General features: G+C 42.5%; 1 protein-coding gene across 11 annotated transcripts in view; it reads right to left on the reverse strand.

The window, feature by feature from the left end:
* Positions 1-63: 63 nt before the first annotated feature.
* RIC3 (RIC3 acetylcholine receptor chaperone) overlaps positions 64-24934 on the reverse strand; it is a 52580-nt gene continuing 27709 nt past the window's right edge. Inside the window, exons 2-8 of one of the 11 annotated variants that reach the window (XR_012333446.1) lie at positions 23346-23572; positions 22044-22119; positions 20091-20184; positions 10851-10999; positions 3338-4997; positions 1127-1185; positions 64-217 (exon numbers count right to left, since the gene is read on the reverse strand). Coding sequence is in view for 9 of the 11 variants with exons in the window: in XM_019948408.3 (XP_019803967.2) it covers positions 4543-4997; positions 10851-10999; positions 20091-20184; positions 22044-22119; positions 23346-23572 (1001 nt within the window). In the remaining 2 variants the exon portion in view is untranslated. The other 10 variants (XR_012333447.1, XM_033862490.2, XM_073808570.1 and 7 more) reach the window with 10 other exon arrangements.

A 24934-nucleotide genomic window follows, 5' to 3' on the forward strand; every position in this document is an offset into this window, starting at 1 on the left:
CTATAAAAGAAAAAGACATGTTTCTTACCTAAAAGTTTTTTTCTACATCATTCATTCCTTCTGTCCTAAGAGCCTCAGGGGTGGGCAGGAGGTGGTGGTAACAAGGGGATCATAGCTTGTTTAGAAACCATCACATATGGGTGGAAACTGTCTTCCCTCTGGCCGTGCTCGTCAAGTTTAAGGATGGTCAGAACCACACACGCAGAGGCTGGATGGGCTAGAAGAAGGGTAAGGACAGAAGGTACTTAAGTTAGAGCATCCTCTGCAGGGTCAGCTGTGCCAGCTGGAAGAATGGGCTGCTGCTTCCTAAGTAAACCCCTGTGGGCCTGCCCCGTACAAACAAAAACAGGGCCACAGAGCTGAAAAAAGGTGAGAAAGGCCCAAGTGGTAGAAATAACATGAAGACCCAGCCACTGGGTTCCTCTAGCCCTATGCAGAGCAGCCTAACCTGTTTAAACAGGACTTGGACACACTACACACTTGGGAATTTTCTTTTCGGCCTATGGCAGATCTGAAGCCAACAGCAAGGGAGGCTGTAGTTGTGGCTGGAAGCAGACAGGAAGGCTATGGGTCTGATCCTGAGGGAGGAGGTCAAAACTGAAGTCACCCAGAGATTGCAGGACCTGTGCTCTGGGCCATTCCCAGCAGTCAGGGTAGCCTTGGAGGGTGTCAAGGGCGACAGCCCAGCAGCACAGGACCTGATGACAGAGTGTGACGCTGCTGATGGCACTGGCGTGAGCACCTAGCACAGGCTACACCCTGGACAGACACTACACACAGCATTGCGAGGGGGGATTATTCCCAGTGCATCAGTGAGGAAACTGGTGCTTAGAGAAGTTAAGGAGTAATCAAGAAAAAGGAGAAATTTGGCCTATTTACTTTGTATAAGAAAATGGGAAAGGAAAAACAAGGTTAGGTACATTTTAGAAACACTTGTGTGAAAATGGTCAAGGCAAAGTCTGTGATACTTCACGTTTTTCTCATTGCTGGGTAGCTGAAGTATTAGATTTTCCTTTGGTACCTAAATAGTCTGGGTTGAGGGAATCTTAAGAGTGTGGTAATAAGTAGGGTTGGTTTATTTATTACCCCAGATTTGGAGTTTTTTGTGGTCAACAGCATTTCCTACCTTAACTGTGGCCTCTCTCCTTGGCTCTGCCTCTGGGAAATAACATTTGCAGGGAACTACTAAAAAGGAAAGAGATTTTCGTTGTTTAGTGGTCAGGTTAAAGACAAACCTCGTAAATTAGCCCTGGACAGGGTCCATGGAGAGTCCTAGTTTACAGCTATTATCCTGGCGTAATTAAAGCTCCCTTTTCCCAAGTCCTAGTTTACAGCTATTATCCTGGCATAATTAAAGCTCCCTTTTCCCAAAGTGTCCCAGACTGGACCATAAGTCATTGGATCATCCAGGCCATAGAGGGTGCAGAGAGTGGGGTCCTCACAAGGCATCTCTTCTAGAGGCCAAACGTGCCCGCACTCCTCTATGCAGCTCTCTGGGCCTGGCTCCTGAGCTCACATAGCACTAGTCCTGGAACTAAGGATGTACTCTCCTTGTGCTCTTATTCTGACCAGGAAAGGGGATCTCCTGGCCGGATCACCCACCTGATTTACCAAGCATGGTCCCAGGTGATGCAGTTGTTTCCTGGGCCAACTATCTGCCCCCAGAGGTATGACTGTGCTCTGCCACGGTGCCTAAAAGTCACTGCAGACCTAGTGCCAGGGGACTCAGCCCAGATCAGTTCTGGAGAAATGAAGACCAGGAGGAAAGAGACAGCAGGCATGACAACAAAAGCCAGTCCCATGCTTCTGGTCCTCCTGGATTGTATATACAAATATAATTGTCATCCCTGAAGAATAACATAATTCTGAAAAATCCAAAAAGGACTGCCTAATCTGAAATTATTGAGAAGTACATTAAAATTTTTGAAATATAAATACATAAATATATTCCTGCTATACAAACCCACCAAGAACCATGGCAGCAAGAGCTATCATGAGGTCTTAGTACTTCCAGCAGGAACTATTTCTGTAAGCCAATTTCCCCCAAAGATTAACATTCCAAAAAAGAGTTGGTTATGTGACACCTTACATACCAGCCTCATCAAAATACCTGAACTTCGTCCTTTTACTTTCACACCCCACTGCTCTAACACCACCCTTTCTGCCAAGAATGTCCTTTCTCTTCCTTGCACAGCTGGAGTCCTTAGCATCCCTCAAGACCCACCTCCTCTGTGAAGTTTCTTGAAGTACTTTAGCAAAAATGATCTTTTTTGGTGCTCCTATAGATTTGGGTCCGTATCTCAAATACAGCATAAAACCTTGTACAATAAAAGTAAAGTGGCTACCGCTTATTGAGTGGTTATCCTGTATGAGATAGGATAGTGCTGTTTTATAGGCACTGATGATTTCATTTAATCCTCATAACTACCCTGTGAGACCTGGACTTTGACCTGCCAGCTTTAGAGTGAGAAAGCCAAGGTTCTTGGGGTTAAGGAACTGGCCAGATTCTACAACTAGAATAGACAAGGATGGAATTGTGACCAACATTTCTCTGCCTGCAGAATTCTCGATCTTGAGCCCTTTTATAGTTCACAGTTCATTTTTAAAAATAAATTGGATATGGCTCCCACATTCAACTGAGTTTTTTTAAAGGTAGGAATTGAGCCTTCTGTTCCCACTGCCTAGCTCTGAGCAGTGTCTGCTGAATGAATAAATGAGTGAATAAGCTAGAAGGAAACAAATACATACCTCTAATAAGGGAATCATATCCTAAGGCAAAAAAGAAACTCGAAACAGGCTCCCAGAACTCTTCTCATAAATCAACCCCTCATTGTGAATGAAGAGAAACAACACGAAAACTAATTTATCGAAACAGTAAAGAGCACCTACATTATTTTTTACCTTCAGCATTACGTTACATCTAGACTGTTTTCAGAACATTTTAAACTGTATTCTTTACAAGTGAATCAAATGTTCCACACAGAGATAGAGACAATATGCTTTCTATAGACTCAGTCTTCAGTGACTTTTCTCTGTAGTCATTAACTAACAAATTCACAGCAGTAGCTGATACGTTATCTTAATACAATCCTGTACCTGTGACAGCAGTGTGTATGCTTATGTGATTTAACAGTGATTAAACTATCTTCCTGGCCGCTTGCTCATGCCAGGCACAATGGAACTCTAAAAGCCAAGTCTACCTTTACATGATTTCTTAATTTTCAAGTCTTCTGCATTTCATGACTGGGAATATCCTCAGGAATGTGTCCTCTTTAAACTCTTAGGTCTTACCTGTAAACTGAATTCACTCATCCTCACTAGACAGAATACATCTTACCTCAAGGAGACGCGTGACAGATCGCAGCTCAGAGATAGGCTTTTGGTTTGGTCACAGTCCTCCCAGTCCTAACCGACCTCCTACTTTGCCCAGCTTTCTCAACAGACTCAGACATCCACATATGGAACAAATGGTCTCTTCCAAATGGTCTCTTCCCGGGCACTGCTGCATTGGGTCCCTGCAGCTTCCCTGCTGGGCTGGCACTTGGTCTATAGGCTCAGTCCTCCTCGCTTCTGTTTCAATTGAATTTGTTGTGAGAACAAACTTCCCAGAGGGTACAACATTCAGAAACAGCATCTAAGCAAGGACTGCCTATAAGCGCATGGGTTCTCTCCCCATCACCGGCTCCCTGGCCTTCTGAGCATCTCACGGCAGGACCACCACCCTTCGGCAGGCTTTCCTGAAGCCTCAAACCTTGGCTCTGCAGGGCAAGGACTAAAGTCTCTAACTCAAGTTTCCTCTGGCCACTGAAGACCAGAGGTACAAAGGTACTTATGCATTTGGCAGTTCTGTTAAGCAGAACAGGGATAAAGGAAGCTAGAGATCCAGGCAATAGTAGAGCAAAACCATCCCCCAATAAGCCTCTAGGTTCATTCTCAGGTCAGTGGGAGTCTTGTACTCTGGAGAAAAGTGGAGATCTGAGGCAGCCTGGGTGCCCCTAAAAAGGGCCTTGCTGCGAGAAAGGGGCTTCAGTTCAGACAGCAGAGTCTTACCCTGCTCTGGCCCCACCATCCCCACTAACAGAAGGTTTTCTTCTTGAGCTCAGCGGACTACTAACCTGCTCAAGGCCCACAGAATAAGGTATTTTGGACTCTGAAATCTTCACTCTTACAACCTTAAGTCCTCATCATGTATAATCTGATGTTTGTTCACAGGTAAACCATCTGTTACTCCTAACACGAAGAGTCAGACCTCTGCCCTGAGTGGTCCCATCTGTAATCACAATATATAGAAAATTACTCAGTGGATCAACTCTCTGATGGAGGAAAGGCAGGAAGAGAGAGAGGGAAGCTGTCTTGTGTTCATACTGATTACTGTGATGTTTTACAGGTGACAGGTGTGTAAGCACCAGGAAGGACACATGATATCCATGGCAGTGGCCTGTCTATGATATTTAAACACAGAGAATGAAACACAGGGCACAGGGCCAAGGTTGAAATCAGAGAGGAGAGAAAGGTCACCTTGGGACTAGAGTAATGGGCACCTCACCAAACTGGCTGTCTGTACTCTAAACGGTGGGGGTCCCGCTTCCTCAGCATGCCCCCTGCCTCTGCTCTATCAGCACTGACGCCTGGCCCTTCATCTCTCAAGTCGCGGGGCCACATTTCTTCGGTGGTCTCCTCTTGCTCACGGTAACTGTCTGCACCAAATCCAGCATTCTCTGCCACGACAGCGGGATCCTCTTCTTCATGAAAACAGTGGGAACATGTTTCTGCCTCTGGGTCACATGAGGTAACAGAATTATCTTCCTGAGCTCTGGGGTCAGTAGGCATTTCCCACCCCAAATGGCCTGATCCTTCTTCTTCTATCACTCCCATTCTTTCAGCTATTTCCTCGGCAGAGGGCTCTTCTGGGTCAGGGTAATCCACCAGGATTGTTTCTTGCCTACGCTTGATGCAATCTGAAAGGTCATAAATTGGATAGGTCTCTTCCGGGTAACCTAGAGAAAAAAGCAGTACAAAGTCTTACAAAGAATGTCTCTTCCAAATAAAGTGTCAGGCTTCTCAAGCAGCAGCCATCCTATCCCAACAAATCCATTCAAGAAGTCTCTAAGAAGATTCTAACGGTTCTCAAGTTTCACTTGAGCAAATTCTTGGCGATCTGGCTGACTGTCCCCCAGCTCTTTGAAATACAAATCAATTCAGTTGAAAATCCCTTCTTAAGTGCAGGGTGCTTGGGGCAGAGTGTTAAGTCTCACTCCTCAAGCTTCTGCAGTAGTGATGAAGATTAAACAAACAACATGAGCCTCAGTTTAAAAAAAATGTACCAAACACCAGATGGAGAGAGCATAGCTCAAGGCTAATGTTTATAATTTCTACTTGGAACCATTTCCAAATCTTCCCGGGAGGGGGGGGAGGAGGGAGGAGGAAAGGAATGCTGAGCTCTTTGAAAAATACACGACAAAGCCTTCTGCTAATCAAAACAATTGAAATGGCTTGCAAGTGTCAGAAAGAGAGAGCATTTTAGCAATATATGTCCAAGATCCCGAAGGACAAGGACTGCATTTTCAGAAGGCAGAATTTCCATTGTTGGCTTCTTCCTCTTCACAAAAGGGAACAAAAGAAAACAACAAACTGGTAAACAAAATGAATCCCAGCAATGATAATGAGAAAAGAGAAAATGTTGCCAAATTGAAGAACAAAATGAAATACATCTGTGTCAGCCAAGCCGCGCCTGAGCAGCAGATGGGCTGTGCTGGAGCTCATATGCCAGTGCTGGCAACAGCAGCCATGCTCGGCGCACAATGGGAAAGCTGGAGGATTTGAAATCCATTTGCACATTATGATAATTGGCAAATTGAACCCTGACATAAACCATCTTTTTGCCTACAAATTCTGAAAAGCAGGGGTCTTTTTTGGTGCCATGTAGAGTGTGGAGAGACATTTTTACAACGTTTATAATTAGGAGGAAAAAACAGTCACACAGACTCAGTTGTAGAAAATATGAAAACCACAGACAAGTTTTAAAAAGAAAACACAAATCACCTAGAATCCCACCACTGACAACAATGTGTTGTGTTACCTGTGGCCTTTTTATCACATATAAACATATATCTTTCTCTTTTTTTTAACAAAGAGGGATCATACTGTATATAAAATGTTGTACCCAGATTTTTTTCATTCAACATTGTATCGTGAGCCCTTCTCCATGTTATTAGGCATTTTAAAGTTGGCTGCAAAGTATTCCATCATACAGCTACGTAACTGACATGATTTACCATGCCTCTTCTATAAGACATTTAGATTCTTTCCAATTTTCCATTATAAGTTTCATATTAGTTAAGATCCCTGAATATAAATCTATGTCCACTTCCCTATTTCTTTAAGATAGACTTTTAGAAATATGAAAACTAGACCAAAGGGAATGGACATTTTAAAAGCCTTTTTTTACACTCTGCCAAATTACTTTCCAGAAGAATGGTATAAATTTTAGTCCTACCAGTGATGTAAAAAACTGTCCATCTTATCACATCCTCACCAGCACTAACAGTAGTATGTCAAGAATCTGGCCAATGCAGTCTTAGTTCCCAGGCTCATAGGTAAACTGGAGCTTTGCTACCCAAGGCCCTCACAGTCTCCTTGGTCAAAGGCAGAGGCTGGGGAAGTCCATTTGCTAGTTAGCTCCTAGCCACTGCATGCCTAAGAGAAGTCCATCCTCTGGCATGTTCCTGCCTTGTCCCCACCAGGAACAAAGCTTGCCGTTGGAATTCCATGACTATCTGCTTTGGTTTACGAGGGGGAAGCCTGCTGAGGAGAATCAAATAGTGACTCACATAACTACTTAGGTAGCCCGTATCAGCCAAGGCACTGGTTACCCAAAACTTCATTAGAAACATGAGCAAGCAACAAAAACTCACTGGTCCTACGAGGAAATCAGCAGCTCACAACAGGAACCAAACTAAGCAAACTATGTAAATAGCCCCTGAAAAAAGTCAATGCAGGAAACAAAGAGTTAATGTCAATCAGCTTATAATTGATGTTCCCGGTAATATTCAACAGGTTATTGAATGTATAAAACCAACCAGGCTTCAATATAAAAAAGGGAGCAAACACAATGTAATAGAGAGCTGTGAGAAACTCATCATTACAAAAAAAAATTTAAACTTAATAGAGGAAGAAAAGAGTAGGTTGAAATAAACATGACTGAGAACCAAATTAATATAGTAGAAGTTCAAGGTGAGGAATTCTCCCAGGACAAAGATAAATATGGCAAAGAAATGGAAATCATGAGAAAAAAGATAAGCTGCACAGAAGACCCATCCAAGATCGAATCTCAGAATTACTAGAATTCTACAATGAGAGGGCAGAACAGGTTAAATGGAAGCAATAAAATTACAAGAAAATATTCTTTACTTGAAAAAATAACTCAAGTCTTCAGATGGATAAATGCTAGGTAAAAATACCTTGAAAAATCCATACGGAGACATATGCTGATGAATCTGTACAAATTCAATTTTTTTGTGGAGGGAGGGACTTAAGGAAGTATTCTGACAGATACAAAAATTAATCAAAAATTTAAATTCAAGAAAGAAGATACTGTACGCAAGTGGTAAAAAATGAAATCAATAAGAATTATCAATGTAAAATAATCATTGATAATGTGGTTAGAAATTTAATGCCATTGTTAAATACTTAAAAGAGAAAAGGCTGTAAAAGCTAACATCACTTATAGCTAAAATTCTACCTAATTTCAACAAAACCTAAGCAGTAGGTAGAAAATAAATATGATAAAAACTTTTTACCTTATTTGGGAACAAGGTTATATAATGAAGATTTGCAATTTGCAAGAAAAAAAGGAATTCCAATTTTCATTTCATTGATTACTAGTGAGAATGGAATAATTTTTCTTCTGTTTTGTAGCCAGTTGCACTGTTTTCTTTTGTGCACTGCATATCTAGGCAGATATCAGTGTTTTCTAAATTAGTTGTAGAACTTTTTTGTATATTAAAGATATCAGCTTCTTTGCTGATATCAATCATATTTGTTACGAATCTTTTTCCAGTTTAGTGCTGGCTTTGAAAACTTTATGACATTCTCTGATCTACAGAAAAGGTTTATGTGCACTATGTAAAACACTATCCTTTCCCTTATAATTTCTTGCATTGCTTTTCTAAACTAATTTTTTATTTTGTGTTAATCGTAGATTCACATCTGGTTATAAGAAATAATACAGAAATCCCATGTACCCTTTACCTAGTTTCTTCTAATGGTAACACCTTGCAAAACTATATGCTACAATATCACAACAAGGATATTAATACTGATACAGTCAATATACAGAGGTTTTCTATCACCACAAGGATCCCTTATGTCGCCCTTTTCTGGCCACACCCATTCCCTCCTGCTCCCACTCCCTCCTTAACCTCTGGCACCTACTAGTTTGTTCTCCATTTCTATCATTTTGCCATTTCAAGAATGTTATATAAATAGAAACACATTATATAACCTTTTGGAATTAGCTTTTTTTCATTCAGCATAGTCATCTGGAAATTCATGCAAGTTGCTGCATGTATCAACAGTCCATTCCTTTTTACTGCTGAGTAGTACTTCACAGTATGTACGTACCAACACAGTGTTTAACTTCAACTTCACCTGTTGAAGGACGTTTGGGTTGTTTGCAGTTTGGGGCTATGACAAATAAAGCTGCTATAAATATTTACGTACAAGCTTTATCTAAACATAAAACTTTCCATTTCCCTGGGATAACTGTCCAGAGGTACAACTGCAAGGCTGTGTAGTAGCTACGTATTTAGTTTTTTAGGAAACTGCCAAACTTTTTTCCAGTGTGGGTGTATTTTACATCCCCACCAGCAGCGTAAGAGTGAATCCAACTTCTTGCCAATTAAAATCCCATCAGGCTTTTTTTTTTTGTAGAAAGTGACACACTGATTCTAAATTTATATGAAAATGTGAAGTGCCTAGAATTACCAAAATAATTTTGGAAAAAAACATAGTTGAAGAACTTGGGCTACCTGACTTCAAGACAATATAAAGACACAGTGATAAAGACATTATGGCACTGGTGTTAAGTATAGACACATAGATCAGTGAAACAGTAAGTCCAGGGGCTTCCCTGGTGGCGCAGTGGTTAAGAATCCGCCTGCCAATGCAGGGGACATGGGTTCAAGCCCTGGCCCGGGAAGATCCCACATGCTGTGGAGCAACTAAGCCCATGTGCCACAACTGCTGAGCCTGCGCTCTAGAGCCTGTGAGCCACAACTACTGAGCCCGTGTGCCACAACTACTGAAGCCCGCGCGCCTAGAGCCCATGTTCCGCAACAGGGGAAGCCACCGCAATGAGAAGCCCATGCACTGCAATGAAGAGTGGCTCCTGCTCGCCACAACTAGAGAAAGCCCGCGCGCAGCAACGAAGACCCAATGCAGCCAAAAATAAATAAATAAATTTATAAAAAAAAAATAGTAAGTCCAGAATACACTCACACATACATGGGCAAATGATTTTCCATTTTCCAAAAGGGGAAGTGTTGGTTGATTTCCAACCAACACACCAAGGTAATTAAATGTAACAAAATAAACTGGAACAATAGGATATCAATATGGAAAAATATTAACCTCAGTCCTGATACCTCACACCATATATAAATAACTAAAAATAGATCACAGGCCTAAATGTAAGAGCTAAAACCATACAATTTCTAGAAGAAAACAGAGGAGTTAGGCAAACTTTGAGTTAGGCAAAGATTTCTTAAACGCACACAATGAAAGTGAGTCATAAAAGAGAAAATGATAAACTGGACTTCATCAAAATGAAAAAAACTTCTCTTCTTTGAAAAGATGTCACTAAGAAAATAAAAAGGCAAGCCACAGACTAGGAGAAAATATTTGCAAAATTCATAACTGACAACTTATATCCAGACTATAGAAGGAACCCTTGCAACTAGAACACAACCAGCTCAATAAAGAAAGTGGCAAACAATGTGAACAAACTTCACCAAAGATATACAGATGGCAAATAAGTGTGTGAAAAAATGTTCAACATCATTAGTCACTGGGGAAATGCATACTAAAGTCACAAGCTAGATACCATTATACACTCACTTGAATAGCTAAAATTAAAAAGACTGATGATTCCAAGTGTTACCAGGGATGTGGAGGACTGTGATTCTCATACACTTCCAGTGGGAAGGCAAAATGGCAGAGCCACTCTGGAAAGCAGATTGACAGTTTCTAACAAAGTTGAACATACATGTATAAAACGCCAAAACATCATTCCTAGATATATACACAAATATATGTTCCAACAAAAACACGTACACAAAAGTTCATAGTAGATTGCTTCATAATAGCTCAAAGCTGGCACCCAAATGTTCCTGAACTGGTGAATGGAGAAACAAACTATATCCAGACAACAGAACGCTACTCAGCAATTAAAAGAGAGCGAGAACTACTAATACACTCAACACATGAAGCTCAAAAGCGTTATACTAAATCAACAAAGCCAGAAACAAAAGAGCACGTGCAGGTTGATCCATTTATATAGAAAAGGTAAAACTCTAGGGACAGAAAGCAGTTCAGCTGTTGCCAGAGCGGGAGGGGATTAGCAGCAAAGTGGGTGGGAACGTTCTGAGATGATGGAAATAGCATGACTAAATCATCACTATGGTATGATTATATAACTACACATTTGTCAAAACTTATCCAACTACACACTTAAAACTGGTGAACTGTATTGTATCTACATTATACCTCCGTAATAAAGCTGACTTTTAAAAATTTTTAAGATCTCTTTTCTGGCCTGATGGTTAACAAAGAGATAAGAAGACACTGTTTACCTTCCCAGTCCTCCATGTAAGGGGCCTCCTCAGCTTCTTTCTCTGGAGTGGGTCTGTCAATGAATTTTCCTTCTTTCATGACCCTGGTGATTTCTCGGAGCTGATGCAGCAATCGTTTTTCTTGGTCAGAAGTCACGGCCTGTGCTCTGCTTAGAAACAGCAGACAATCCGGCCAGTTAGTGGTAAATACTCCTAGGCAAGGAACATAAACATCACTGTGATCTGTCTGGACTCCAGGAAGTTTAACAGCAACAGATAATTACTCTGGGAACTGATCCTGGAACTGCATAGCTGGGAACTAGAGATGTCAGTTCAATGTTTTGATTTTATAAATGGGGAAACTAAGGCCCAGAATAGATCAAGTGACTGTCCAAGGTCCCAGAATGATTTAATGTCAATACTGAGACAAGACCCCAGCTGTCTGAGCCTTCAGTTCAGTGTTCTTTCATTACACCTCACTGCCCTGATTCTCTAATCTCAAGCAATTTCACCATTACTTATATTATTCCATTTACAAACAAGCCACTTTTCTCTGAAGTAATGTCATCAAAAGAAAATGTGCTGGACCATTTGCCTCAACTAGGGAAAAATATGCTACTAGGCCAACCCTGGAATTACCGGGCTGAATCTGTTTGTGCAGAAATAAAGATATATCCTAAAATTTCAGAGCTGGCTCATTCTGACAAATCACCGAAACCAGAGAAATTGGGAAAACTGAGGCCCATGGAGGGGAAACTATACATCATCACACTGTTAGTTAATGTCAGTTCTAAAAGTAAAGTCTCCTGACTTCTGACAGCATTCTGGTGCAATTCTTTTTTTTTTTTTTGCGGTACGCGGGCCTCTCACTGCTGTGGCCTCTCCCGTTGCGGAGCACAGGCTCCGGATGCGCAGGCTCAGCAGCCATGGCTCACGGGCCCAGCCGCTCCACGGCATGTGGGATCTTCCCGGACTGGGGCACGAACCCGTGTCCCCTGCATCTGCAGGCGGACTCTCAACCACTGCGCCACCAGGGAAGCCCCTGGTGCAATTCTTGACGCACAGTGCTCAAGCTGCACAGTTCAGAAAACCTGGGTGTGACCCCTAACTTAGCTGTGTGGCTCTGGGGAAACGTCTACACAAGTAAGATGAGGCTCAAGGATAATGGTGTGACTCTTTGAGAGGGAAGCGCTGCATCGAACTGGCAGGCAAGCAAGGCCCTACTCAGAAGACTGAGAACTGTCTGCTTTGGGACCAGTTTTACCTAGTGGCAGGATTTAACAGAGGCTACTTATGCTCCTCTTAAAAACCCAAAGCACCCGAAGTCAAGATAACACTCATGAAGAAGAAATGATACACTCTGTACCAGCCTCATGGAAGTGCCACCAGTCTTTCTAATAGTCCAGCCCCGAGCCTACGTTTCTTTTTACATTTAACCTACATTACGTTACCCTTAATGACTAATAGGGAAGAAGGAAAAACTGCTTCTCCCGCCAACATTAAGATGGCAACTAAGGAAAATGGAGATGCAACATTTCTACAGACCTCAGTGGGAGGAAAACAAAAGCCCCATGAGCTCCACTTTTTCTACAATAAATGGCCTCAAAGCCACGAACTGAAGAAGCCTGTCTGTTCTACCTGCAGCTGAACAGCTGCTTTACTCCTTCCCATCAGTACAGGAGTGCTGACTCACCCTAACTACTCATGTATTCTATAATCCCTAATTCTTACTGTTACAACAACTCACTTTGTGGGAGGCTTCTGGGGCAGCTAGGTCACCCCTAGCTGAAAGAGCCTATGTGATTATCACAACATGCTGCACACGTTACTTCTCTGGACTGTACTTAGTACATTCTGATTTTTACTAAAGGAAACAGTCTTAACTTTGTTTCCTAACTCATGGAAAATCGGAACCTTTAAACAAAAGGGGGACGGGTAGGCTAAGAGAAGCAGAAACAGACAAGAGAAGCTTTCTTAGAGCATTCCAAACTAGAGTGTCTTCAGGGGTATTCAGTGCCCATATCATACATTAGGCAATTAATCGTGGTCCACCTTACATCTTCTGAATTTATTGCAATGAAGACTTTCATGGATTTCTCATTGTCTCAACTTGGTTTGATACTCCTGGAGGGCAGTGATAAGCTCACAACAGGCACAGTGTACAGGCACAGTGCCATGAACATTTTAAGTGCTCAATGAATGTGTTGGTTTGATTGGTCCCCATGTCTTCTACCTCCCTGAAATCTGGCTTCCACTCCCATTTTACCAAAACTTGTGAAAATCAATGACCAGTGACCACTTTACTTTTTTTTTTTTTCTGTGCAGCATGTGGGATCTTAGTTCACCGACCAGGGATTGAACCCATACCCCCTGCAGTGGAAGCACAGAGTCGTAACCATTGGACTGCCCAGGGAATTCCCCAATGACCACTTTAAAGTCCAAAAGTCTTTTTTGTCACATTTCATTCTTCTTGACTTTTCTGTACTAAGGACCGTCCTCTCCTTGAAACGTCCTCCTCCCTCGGCATTTGTATTCCTCCCACTTATTTAACCATTCGTTGTATCTTTGATCTTGGCTCACTTTCCTACTCCCACATCCTAAAACATGGTTTTCCTGAAGGCTCAATCCTAGGACTCTTGTTTCTCCACTCCTACAGGCATGCCCTCAGGAAGCGGACCCAATTACACAGATTAAACCATCACCTCTACACAGACGACGCCCAATCTCTACCTCTAATCTTGACTTTTCACACAAAGGCCAGTCTCATAACTCCAGTTACCTCCTGGGCATTTCTACTTGGAGGCCTTGTCACTATAATAAAGTTAAACTTAAATTCACGCTTCAAAACCACGTCCTAGTTGGCCCAGGATCGTGAGCAGCTGCGTGAACAGGTAAGCTAGGTGAGGTTGGCTATGGCCGATTCCAAGATGCTAGAAAAATAAAAAGTCAAGCTGGGAGATAACTCAGACTTCTGAATGCTACTGCTGTAAATCCAGAGGAAGCATCAAGTTCTGAGTCCAAGAGTTAAACACAGAGAGAAGAATGAAACAGTGTCTTCCAACACCATTCGTGATGAGGACGGAAACCAGACCAGCAAAAGAATGCTGGCGACTGCCACACAGTAATTATATGCCTCAAGGATTTGGGGATCTCATCCTTCCCGCATGGCCCTTACCTCTTGCTCCCAGCCAAGTGACTTCCGGACTTGTGTCCTCTGTTCTGACCTCAATACCCAAATTTCCTATTGTTGCTGCTTATCATACGTGGGTGTCCTGGTGGCACTTCGACCATACTCAAAGCTGAACTCATGATCCCTATTCCAAAGGCTTATCTTCATTCTTCTGTGTTTTTATTTTGGTTGATGCCGTAATCTTCCTCCCAGTTTGGGCTGTTAAGTCTCCAAATCGTCCATCTCCTCTCCTTCATTTCTCTTATCTAGTCAGTCTGCCTTTGGAAAACCAATCCCTCTTCTGCTCACAGTGCAGAGGCTGAAGCCACCCATCCCCTCACTTCTCCTTCTACAGTGGCCACGCGGCCCACGGCCTATCATCACACTCCATCCCCTTGGCTGCAGTGACTGATTCAGTGATATATACAGTTGGGCCAACTACACTTTCTCCTAAAACTGGATCTTGAACACAGCGAAGCCTGAACTGAAAATTTTTCATGTTAATTCATCCCGGCAGCAGTCCTTGAAGAGACTGTCTATTTGCTCCTGCTCCTAAATCCCGACAGGTGCTCTGGTTCCCATTCTTCCTGAAACTTAGATCTTCAGCTATTCTTTTGATACTGTAAGCGACCCCATACTCTTCCAATAAATTCGGCCGCACCCCCCAAAAAACAAATTTTTGCTACCCAGAGTTGTCTGCCTGAAACCAAGGAATCCTGATACAGCCTGCGATTCTCTTTTCCTCCTTGAAGTCCCCTTAATCTGCCCCCCACCTCTTTTCTCCTCTCACTGGCCTATGCATCACTTTTGCTAGAACCTTTTCAATATCCTAGCATACAGCCACCCTAGACTAGACCCTTTTCAATGTCCTAGCATACAGCCACCCTAGACTAGAACCTTTTCAATACCCTAGCATACAGCCACCCTAGACTAGACCCTTTTCAATGTCCTAGCATACAGCCACCCTAGACTAGAACCTTTTCAATACCCTAGCATACAGCCACCCTAGACTAGACCCTTTTCAATGTCCTAGCATACAGCCACCCTAGACTAGACCCTTTTCAATGTCCTAGCATACAGCCACCCTAGACATGAGTTATTTTTCTAAAGCACAGCAGATAATGCCATTTCTTTTCAAAAGCCGCCAGAGGCCCTCCACTGTAAAGACAATAAATGCCAACTTCTCAGCCTACCGTCCAGGGCCTTCCAGTCTGCCCCCAGTTTACTTTTCTAGTTCTTTCTCCCATGAGTTACCTCCCTAACCATTTACCACAGCCCTGGTGTACCCTACTCCCGTTACTTCGAACTACTTGCTATTCCAAAAAACGTGCCTGACCTCTCACCTTGTTTGCTGCTTGTGCCACCCTCTCCCTCTGGAACATTCTTCCCCCAACTCTGCCAGAGGGAATCCTTCCATCCTGTAAGGCTTATTTAAATTCTCTCTTTTTCTTGAGACCTTCTGTGGTAGGCAGAATAATGTCTCCTCACCACCCCCCAAATATGTCCACATCCTAGTCCCTGGAACCTATAATGATGTTACCTTATACATAAGGGGACTTCAGGTTGCAAATGGAATAAAGGTTGCAAATCAGCTGGCCTTAAAACAGATTATCCTGGATTATCTGGGAGGACACAATGTATTTATGAGGGTCCTTAAAAGTAGAAGAGGGAGGCGGAAGAGGCCAAAGTAATAATGTAACGTATGAAAGTCTCAACCCACTGTTGCTGGCTTTGAAAGTGGAGGAAAGGGTCCATGAGCCAAGGAATGTGGGCAGCTTCTAAAATCTGAAAAAGGCAAGGAAACAGATTTTACCCTGGAGCCTCCAGAAGGGAACGCAGTCTGGCAAACACCTTGATTTTAGCCCAGTGTAGGACTTCTAACATACAGACCTATAAGATAACAACGTGTATTGTTTTAAGACATTAAGTTCGGGATAATTTGTTATAGCAGCCACAGAAAACTAATACACGTTCCCAGAGCACACTTTTTCTCTCTGAGATGCAGTTCCTTAAAGAGAAAATAATTGCTACTGACAACCATAGAGGGCTGTGCAGAACGAATCAAAATAGGTACCAAAGATATTCTTATTATTGCTGAAAATGCCTGCTTTAAACTACTTTCTTTACATCTACCTCATTCATTCTTTCAACATGTACAGACACTGTCGATGTGCCAGCACTAGGAACGAAATTTGAACAATGAGCCAGCTCTAGGAATGCAAGTTTGAACAATGAAAATTCCCTGTCCTCAATAAGGTTACAGGGCATTAGGGAAGACAGAAAAGTTAACAGAAGATAAGGAAGTAATACGATGCTTACATTATCCAGCAAACAGAGGTAGCCAAGGGAGGATATGGGAGGAACACCTAACCAAGTTGTGGGTTCAGGGAAAGACTCTCAGAGGAAATGATGTCTAAGTTGAGACCTCTAAGACAAGCAAGAGTTAAAACAAGTGTGTGTGGGGAGGCGGTCGGGGGCAACATCCAAGCAAAGGAAAAAAGTATATGCAAAATCTTAGAAGTGGAAGTGCCCAGGTACTTCAGAGGAACAGCAAGCAGTGCAGCTGGACCACAGACACAGAGAGAGAGAGTAACGGAGAAAGATAAAGCAATTGAGGTATGCAGAGCCACGTCACCTAGGACCATGTAAGTTATGTTAAAGATTCTACTCTTTATCAAGAGCAACAGGGACCTACTGAAGGGTTAAAACAAAAGACGTAATCCACTGGTTTGGAAAGCAGAAAGTGAATTGAAAGGAGGCAAATTAGAGGAAAAGAAACCACATGAGACAGTTCTGACCTATGTCAAAAATAAAGGCATTCTCTACTCACTCACTTACTCATTCTTCCATTTCAATTAATACTTTTCTAAAGCCTACTACTGGCTTGTGCTAGGCTCTGGGAATAAGAAGGATAATCCCTGCCCTAGTAGAGTTTAGAGTGTTTTACAGGGAGACAGACTTATTAATTAGGAAGAAATGACAAGACATGGTGATTAATGAGATATGGGAAGTGAAGGAAAAGGTGAATCAAAGATGACATCTAATTTCTGCTTTGGGCAACTAAGTAGATGGAGGAGCCATTTGCTGAGATGGGGAACATTAAAGGTAGAATAGGTTCATCTGGGGGTAGATGATGAGTTCCACTTTGGATGTTCATTCACTCAGGGGACATTTACTGTTTGATGAGGATAAGAGTAGCTATCTATGAGACATGGCCAGTAGGACCCTGAATATAGAGGTCAGCAAATGAAGAGAAGGATCTCAACAGGGAATGGCCATGATTCACTCTTCTATCATGGTAATAAGTACAGATGCTTGCACCAAAAGTGAATATCTACTCTTTTCCAATGGTATTTACTTAGTACCTACTATGTGAACACAGTGAACAAGAGAGACTAAGCCTGTCCTCAGACTTTACACCCCCACAACGCCTGCCAGAAATCTGTGATCCCACATGATGCTCAACGTGCCTGCCAAGGTGTTTGCTGCCCGAGGCTGTACCCTCACTTCTCCTCTTGGGCCATTCCATGCTTCTAGGTAAATAGTTACAGTGGGACGTGCTGCTCCAGGAAGGAACTTTCACTGATCACAAGGACAAAAATGAGGACACCTTGATGCGGATTCCTAGATCCTTTCCTTAGTCTTTGTGTCCTTGGGCTAGAGAGTCTGCTTAATGTCAGACATAACATGGCACAATACCAACCTTCCGGGAGGCTTAATTATTTAAAAATGTGTGCAGACTTATATCGCTCACAGGTGAAAGCTGTCTGAAAAGTTTTGTTAGTATTAAAAACCTTTCCCATATCTTGATGCTTACATAAGCATTAAGATGAAGTATCAGAAAGAGCATATTTTGGGAATTTTAAGCAAAATCTTACAGTTATGGAGTGATATTATATAAAAGGACTTAGAAGGCTGCAAAGGAACAAGCCTTCTTTGTCTTAAATCCTCTCCTTGACCTCCAGAAGCCTGGCAATGTGATGAAATCTTATCTGACAGAAAAAATACTGGGGTATTTTGGGCTCTTCTAATAATCCTAGAAGCACAGACTTGTAAAGGAACAAATGCCACAGAAACTAAGGTTAAAGGCTTTAAGTATAAAAAGGAAAAGAATGTAAAACATGCAGCTACCTAGCCCTTGCAGTTTTGAAGGTGGAAGTCCCATAGGGCCTACCTGTAAGGATAAAAGGTTTTAGATTAAGGAGTTTCAGAGAGAAGGTCACCTCCTTACAGACTGGAAAATGAGACATCTGGGAAAGAGAGACACAAGCTATGCTCTCTTGAGGGGAAGGAGAGCTGCTCCCTGGTTCCTGAGAGGTACTGTGGAAAATATTCTACACAATCATTGCCATGTGGCAGTGGCCTCAGCATGTTCTCAAAGAGCCCATGCTCCAGCAACTTACTAGGAATATATAACCTGAGCTAGGACCCGCTGTCCCAGAAACAATGAGATGGCGCAGCTCCAGCGGCGGTGGTGGCACGCAACTCCTCTGCCTTCGCACATAAAACGTGGAGCAGCAACCCTAGCTGGCACAAGGAGGACAGACAGCAGTTAGGGGTCACAGTACTGCACCCCTGGCTTCGGCAATGGACAAATGGTATGCGTGGTGGGGTCATCTGGTTTGAGCTAAGGGAGTCTGAATAGCAGTGAAGAATAGTGAGAAAATATCTTCACATGGTTTCTTAGCCCAAAGCCCAGGGTTGGATCTCCCAGGTGGGAGGCCCTGCCCACAGATACTCACCTATAGTTTTCCTGACACTTAGGTGTGGCCTAGTGCTTCAAATAGACCAGGGCTAGGGTACAGATATTTTCTGAGGCACAAGGGTCTATAGAAGTCTGGTACTTCCCCACCCAGACTGTGAATGGCACAGGATAAGGGCAGAAAATGCCAGAAAAGTATAGCTGCACAAATTGGTTTAGTCACACTCATACAAAACAGTCAAACATTAGATAATGTATATAAAGCATTAGCTTAGAGCTTTGTTCATAGTAAGTGCTCAGTAATGCCAAATAGTATGATCCACTCACAGAGATACACTCACGTATAGATATGTACACCTATCTCTACCACTCTGGAGAAGTCCCGATAGTCACTCTGCTTTCTGGACCAAAAGAAGGTCAATGGTCATGGGCCCAGATAGGCAAGGTTCACCCTCATGAATGTCATTTCAGCAGCAATGTAGACTTTGCAGGGAAAAGCCAAGCCAAGGGACTTCAATTCGAGGATGTTTACTCTTCTGCTATCTGGCCAAAGATGGGCAAGGCAGGAGCCAGGAAGCAGGGGAAGCAGTGTGGGGCACTAGCAGCACAAGGATGGCCAACAGAAGAGGCTAAGGTAGAGCAGTCTTCTGGGGCAAAGACGCCACACTGAGCCCACGGGGCTATAGTAGGGACCTTTCAGTACATCCTCCTGCACGGGATTTTGCCGCTCACCCCCAGTGCTTCCTCCATTCTTGTCAGAAGGCCTAGCGCGGACCAAATCCCTCTTTGTTCTCAACCTCACATTCTGGTTTCTCCTCCCTGGCCTTCCTACACCCACGTTTTCTTAGTTGATGCCCACCTCCATCAACCCCCTGAAGCCACCTTTTCGGATCCTCAGCCAGCCCTGTAGCAAGAGGAGCGTGTTTTCGCTGCAGAGCATCCTCAAGGGCTAGTATGGCTCCTGACACCTACTTTACACGTCTAGTTCTGCTCTGGAATAGTCAACACAAAACAAGCGTGTACTCTGATCGTACTTGCTCTCTTCTCTCATTCTGCCTCAAACAGAAACCACAATATTTAATAATCTGGTTTTACTTAAAATTCTGCCTTTCTTTAGACAGCTAGGATATTGTCTTCCTTAAAACCCAGTTATTTTAGCCTGTAGTATCTGCTCACAAATTTACTCACTCTCACAATAATGTTGCACAACATGGAACATATACTCTTGAAAATGAAACTGCTTGAGAGTGTGAAAATGGAAATGTTCAGGGAAAAATAATATGTAAGTGACAAATATGACAACAATGAAAGCAAGTGGGCCAGAAAAACAAAAATTTGAATTGACTCTCTAAATGGGAAACAGTCTGATCTCTGTTATGCGAAAACGTACCTCTCACCATTAGGCCCCACTCTGTTGATTAGTTTTTCCATGGCTTCCTCTGTCTCCTTCAGTTTTTCTTGTAGTTGAACAAGCTCAAAATTGGCTGAAAAATAAGCATCAATCTAAGAACCATCATGTACAACTCCCTAAGCCCTTTTCTGAAACACGGCTGGCTGTGACGCTCTACAATAATCCAGGCTGGTCCTGAGAGTCAGCTAATCCAATCAGGACACAAAGGGTACTGAGGTCTAGACACCAAGATCTAAAGGATACACGTTTAGAAAGTGATGAATAAATCACTCTCTCACACACAGAAATATAGCAGGACCAGCCAAAGAAAATACCTAGGAGTGAAAAACATAGCCCTACACAGTCAGCCAAGAAGGAATGAAGATAACTCCTTTCTAATTCAAATGATACTTGAGGATAAAGTACCAAATCTGCTAAAGGACTTCAGAAAAGGTGTTAAGACCCTGAAATGAACAATATTTCACCTGTCCCTAGGATCTGAAAACTTATATGGAATATAACAGTATAAAAGTTACTCTTCTTCAACAGAAGAAGTCTTGAACTAGGGCTGAGACCTTCCTGCCCAAGGTTTTCTACTTCAGTCATCTGGGGTGAGTGGTATAACCCTATCTCCCAGAAGCAGCTTTCTCAACAAGGGTCAGACAGGACCACAACTACTAAAAGTAATGTTAAGACCCTAGAAGTAGAACATAAAAAATCAATCACTCAATCAGTACACGAAATGAACTTTAAGGTAACAGGAAAATAAAATGTTGCTCATTATGTAGATAATCTAGTTATTCTGTTTCACATCCGAGTATCATTGTACACAGATATATTCAGAGGGTCACTATAAAATGTAATATTTCAAAGGCTTTTTAGTACTTGTACAACAAATTCTTATGCATGCAATTAACATCTGTGCCACACAAATGCTTAGGTTATTTTTATTTTCTGTATGATTCAAAATTGAAGCATAAAAAGTTGATATAATTGCTACTACATTATCTTTGTTTTAAATGCATTATGTGACACGATACAGAATTTGCTACTCTTTAGTTCACAAGTCTTTAAAAACAATTTCATGATGCATTTACAATCACTTTTGGTAAGACACTATTTCAATTAAGAATACAAAAATTCAAAAAAAAAAAAAGAATACAGCAGGGATCACAGTCATTTTGCTGATGCCTTTCTTTTAAAAACTCCGATGAGGCTTCAGTATCCACAGGATAGTTGGCCTTCAACAACACAGCTTATCCTGCCTACTCTTCATGCCTTCTTTCCCACAGCTGCCCTCTGTCAGACTGCGTCTTACTCAAGCACCCTATCTAATAGGTCCTCCTTCATACACAGCTAGGTGCGATTTCCCAGAAGGCTTTCGCCAAGTCCCTTCCTTCTAGGTGGTAAACTTTTCACAAGTTATTTTTCCCTGACATTCATCCTAGACTATAAATTCTCAGAGGGAAGAGGCATGCCATATATATTTCATTTTTCCAGAGAGCACAGAATATTCTAATTGGTCGGTAAATATTGGATGATCATGTTTCAAGAGTCAGAAGTGTTAAACTCTGTCCCTAGATCTAATAACTGACTTTGACAATGACTTGATCTCACTGCCTCAGTTTTCCTCTATGTGAAGTAAAGAAATTTGCTACCAATATTCTGAAGTCTAGAAATGAGAAGTAACCCATTCCGAGTGTAAAATATTAAGCTGCTAATATATAAAAAAAGTGAACTGGTGGTTGTTTTTTATAACTATCTTTCCCTTAAAAGCCCAACATCAATATGGAAACTTGAGAATTCCCAGAGCTAAGGTAAAAATCGGCATCAGATTAATCTGGGACAACTTTTGAGACATGCTTTTAAGACATATCCACAGATTGTCCCTCTGGCTGTATTACAGCTGTCTGACTCAATAAAACTTATAAATATACTGAAAGGGGCACTTACTAATTTTCCTGTGGGTGCTTCCAGGTGTGGCAGTAGAGCACTTCCGATCCTCTGCAGTACTTTTCCCCTTTGAGAGCTGAGAATTGAAGGAGGTACAGTACATCAACAGCAGCTCAGAACCTCAAAGTCATGGAACCCCTCATATTAAATGGAAAAAAAAAAGGTTGGGAGAAAATCAAATCAAATAGCAACATTAGAGAAACATCTCAAAAAAAAAAAAAAAAAGCCAACAGAAGGTTTCCAAGTAAAAAATTATCAAGGTCAAGGCACAAGAAAAAAATCTCTTCACAAGCCATCTGCCTTGCCCAGGCTCATCCAAGACTCAACCTGGGCTGCCTGCAGAATTCCTAGGCAAGAATGAAGTCACCTCTTACTCTAGCTAGGAGGGCAGCCTCCTGCTTCTACTTACAGTGCCCAGGCCCAGGCTCATGGCTGGCCAAAGCCCGCCTGGAGGTAGAACTTAACTGGGAGTCTACTTTTAAAAGGACCCAAATTGGGCTTCCCTGGTGGCGCAGTGGTTGAGAGTCCGCCTGCCGGTGCAGGCGACACGGGTTCGTACCCCGGTCCGGGAAGATCCCACATGCCGCGGAGCAGCTGGGCCCATGAGCCATGGCCGCTGAGCCTGCGCGTCCGGAGCCTGTGCTCCGCAACGGGAGAGGCCACAACAGTGAGAGGCCCGCATACCGCAAAAAAATAAAATAAAAGGACCCAAATCATATCTCCCCAGAGCTGGGAAATATCAGGCTTAGTTTCAGGACGCGGCAGTTCTGTTTCAGGAGAATTACTACAACTGATGTTAAAAACAGCACCTCATGCTCCTGCGGGTAAAAGGAAGAAAAAGTGGTGTTGGTACCGTCATTATTTGGCCTCACAGTGGCTACCTCGAAATCATTATGCCAGTCCTCATGATAAAGTTCTTCTTAGAACACCTTTATGCCTTTACAGTTTGCAAAGATGCCCAATCAAGAAAAAATTGGGGCAGGGTCGGGGGAGGGTAGGCTTTGAACTTTATTGCTCAGCGGATTAGGAACTAGAAGATTCAGGTTCAAGTGTTGGTTCTGCATTTTTAGTTGTGAATTCTGGGGCAAATTGTTCAGGTTCTGAGTGAAGATTTTCTCATCTGTAAAACTGAGATACGTGACAGCTATCCTAGGTACCTCATAAAGAGGAGGCAAGATTTAAAGAGATGATAGATTTGAAAAAGGGTTATGAACTATAAAGGGTTTTAATGCTGACAATGATTTTTATTATGATGATACTGGATTTTCATTGATGCAATATGATCAGGATGACTCCACTTACCTTAAATAAAATGTATAGTATATATAAAAAAATCCCAAAACCGTAGATTGGAATAATCTGCCCCATCAGGCCTCTTCCACTACCTCCTCCTCCAGTGCCTCCACCTGGTCCTTTAGCCTTTGCAAAGGCCTCCGCAAGGTGAGACCTCTGGAAGCGAGCCCCAGAGGTCTGGCCATCTGAGGGGGCCTGGTGATGATGCATCACAGGTGGAAATCGACCCAACTTCCCTGAGAAAATAAATTAATCAGTCTTTATTACTTCTACTATTTTACATATGGCTATTAGGAAAACACCTCACGCACTGAGATACATAACAAGTCAACTCAAAAGTTTAAGAAAAAACGGCAACTTGATTATAAGGATATAGAGGCATCACAAGAGTATCACACGTATAATAAATATGATGTGGCAATCTCTAGCTGTTCACCAAACCCATTTTCTCTTCCTTTTGGGTCCACAGGTGGATAACATTGTTCAGCTTCCCATACACTTAAATGTGGCCGTGTGACTGAGTTCCAGACAAAGCAATGTGAATGACAGGTGCTAGTTCAAGGCCTGGCCTATACAACGTCCCATGTATTGAACTCCATGTTCATTTCCTTTCTGCAGGCTGGATGCTAACACCTACAGAGACATTGGAAGTCATGTGTTGAAAATGGCAGAGCTTCCATCAACCCGAGTTCCTGAGTAACTGTGTGGCACAGAGCCGTCCACTGCCACCACCTCACCAACTTAGAACCATCTGGACCTGTTTATGTGAGTGAGAAATAAACTTCTGTTGTGCTAGGGCCAGTATACACTTTGGAGTTTATCTGTTAGAGTAGTTAGCCATCCCTAACTAATACACATAAGGAAATGCAATCTGATCTCAGAAGAGAACACAATCAGAAACTGGAAAGCCATCAGGATACCAGACAGCTACTCTCACATTCTACTTCAATCGTTCTCCCTCTCTGTGGGGCCAGAGGGCTTTTTTCTCTGTTCCTCTGTGCATATCTTCCTCATTCTCATTTCTCCGCCAGCATTTCTCTAGCTTCTCTGTGAACATAAAGGAAGATGTTCACTCCCAAAACACCTCAATCTGCATGTCCTTCAAGGGGCCAGCAGAGACTGGTCATAATTCCAAATTCCCTGCATACCTTCTCAGCTTGGGTAGGTATGCAGCACTTTCTAATCAGCTGTAGCTGAGCAGACAGGATTCATGTAGTACAAACGGTCACAGGGGCTCAGTCCTGTGAGTGGAAGTGCAGGGCTTAGAGAAAGGAGCGTGCATCAGTTTTCTCACATTTTTTTCTTCCATCAGGGGCAGCCAAACATTAACAGCGTCAAGCCTCCTCCAAGTCACAGGTGACAAAGAAAGGAAAGACTTCTCTTCAAAAGGCCACGTAAACAGGCTTGTGTGGATAATCCATTGACAGAAAACACTAAGGAGCAGAAAGACTTCCCGACTCAGGCTCTAAAAATACAAACTACACAGTAAAAACTGTTGGATTTGACTTCAATAAAATTATGGATTTCTGTTCAATAAAGAATACCATAACAGGGTTAAGATAGATGACAGGCAAGGAAAAGCTTCTGCAACGTCTAAA

This window comes from Tursiops truncatus, chromosome 8 (assembly GCF_011762595.2).
Source record: "Tursiops truncatus isolate mTurTru1 chromosome 8, mTurTru1.mat.Y, whole genome shotgun sequence".
Taxonomy (NCBI): Eukaryota; Metazoa; Chordata; class Mammalia; order Artiodactyla; family Delphinidae; genus Tursiops; species Tursiops truncatus.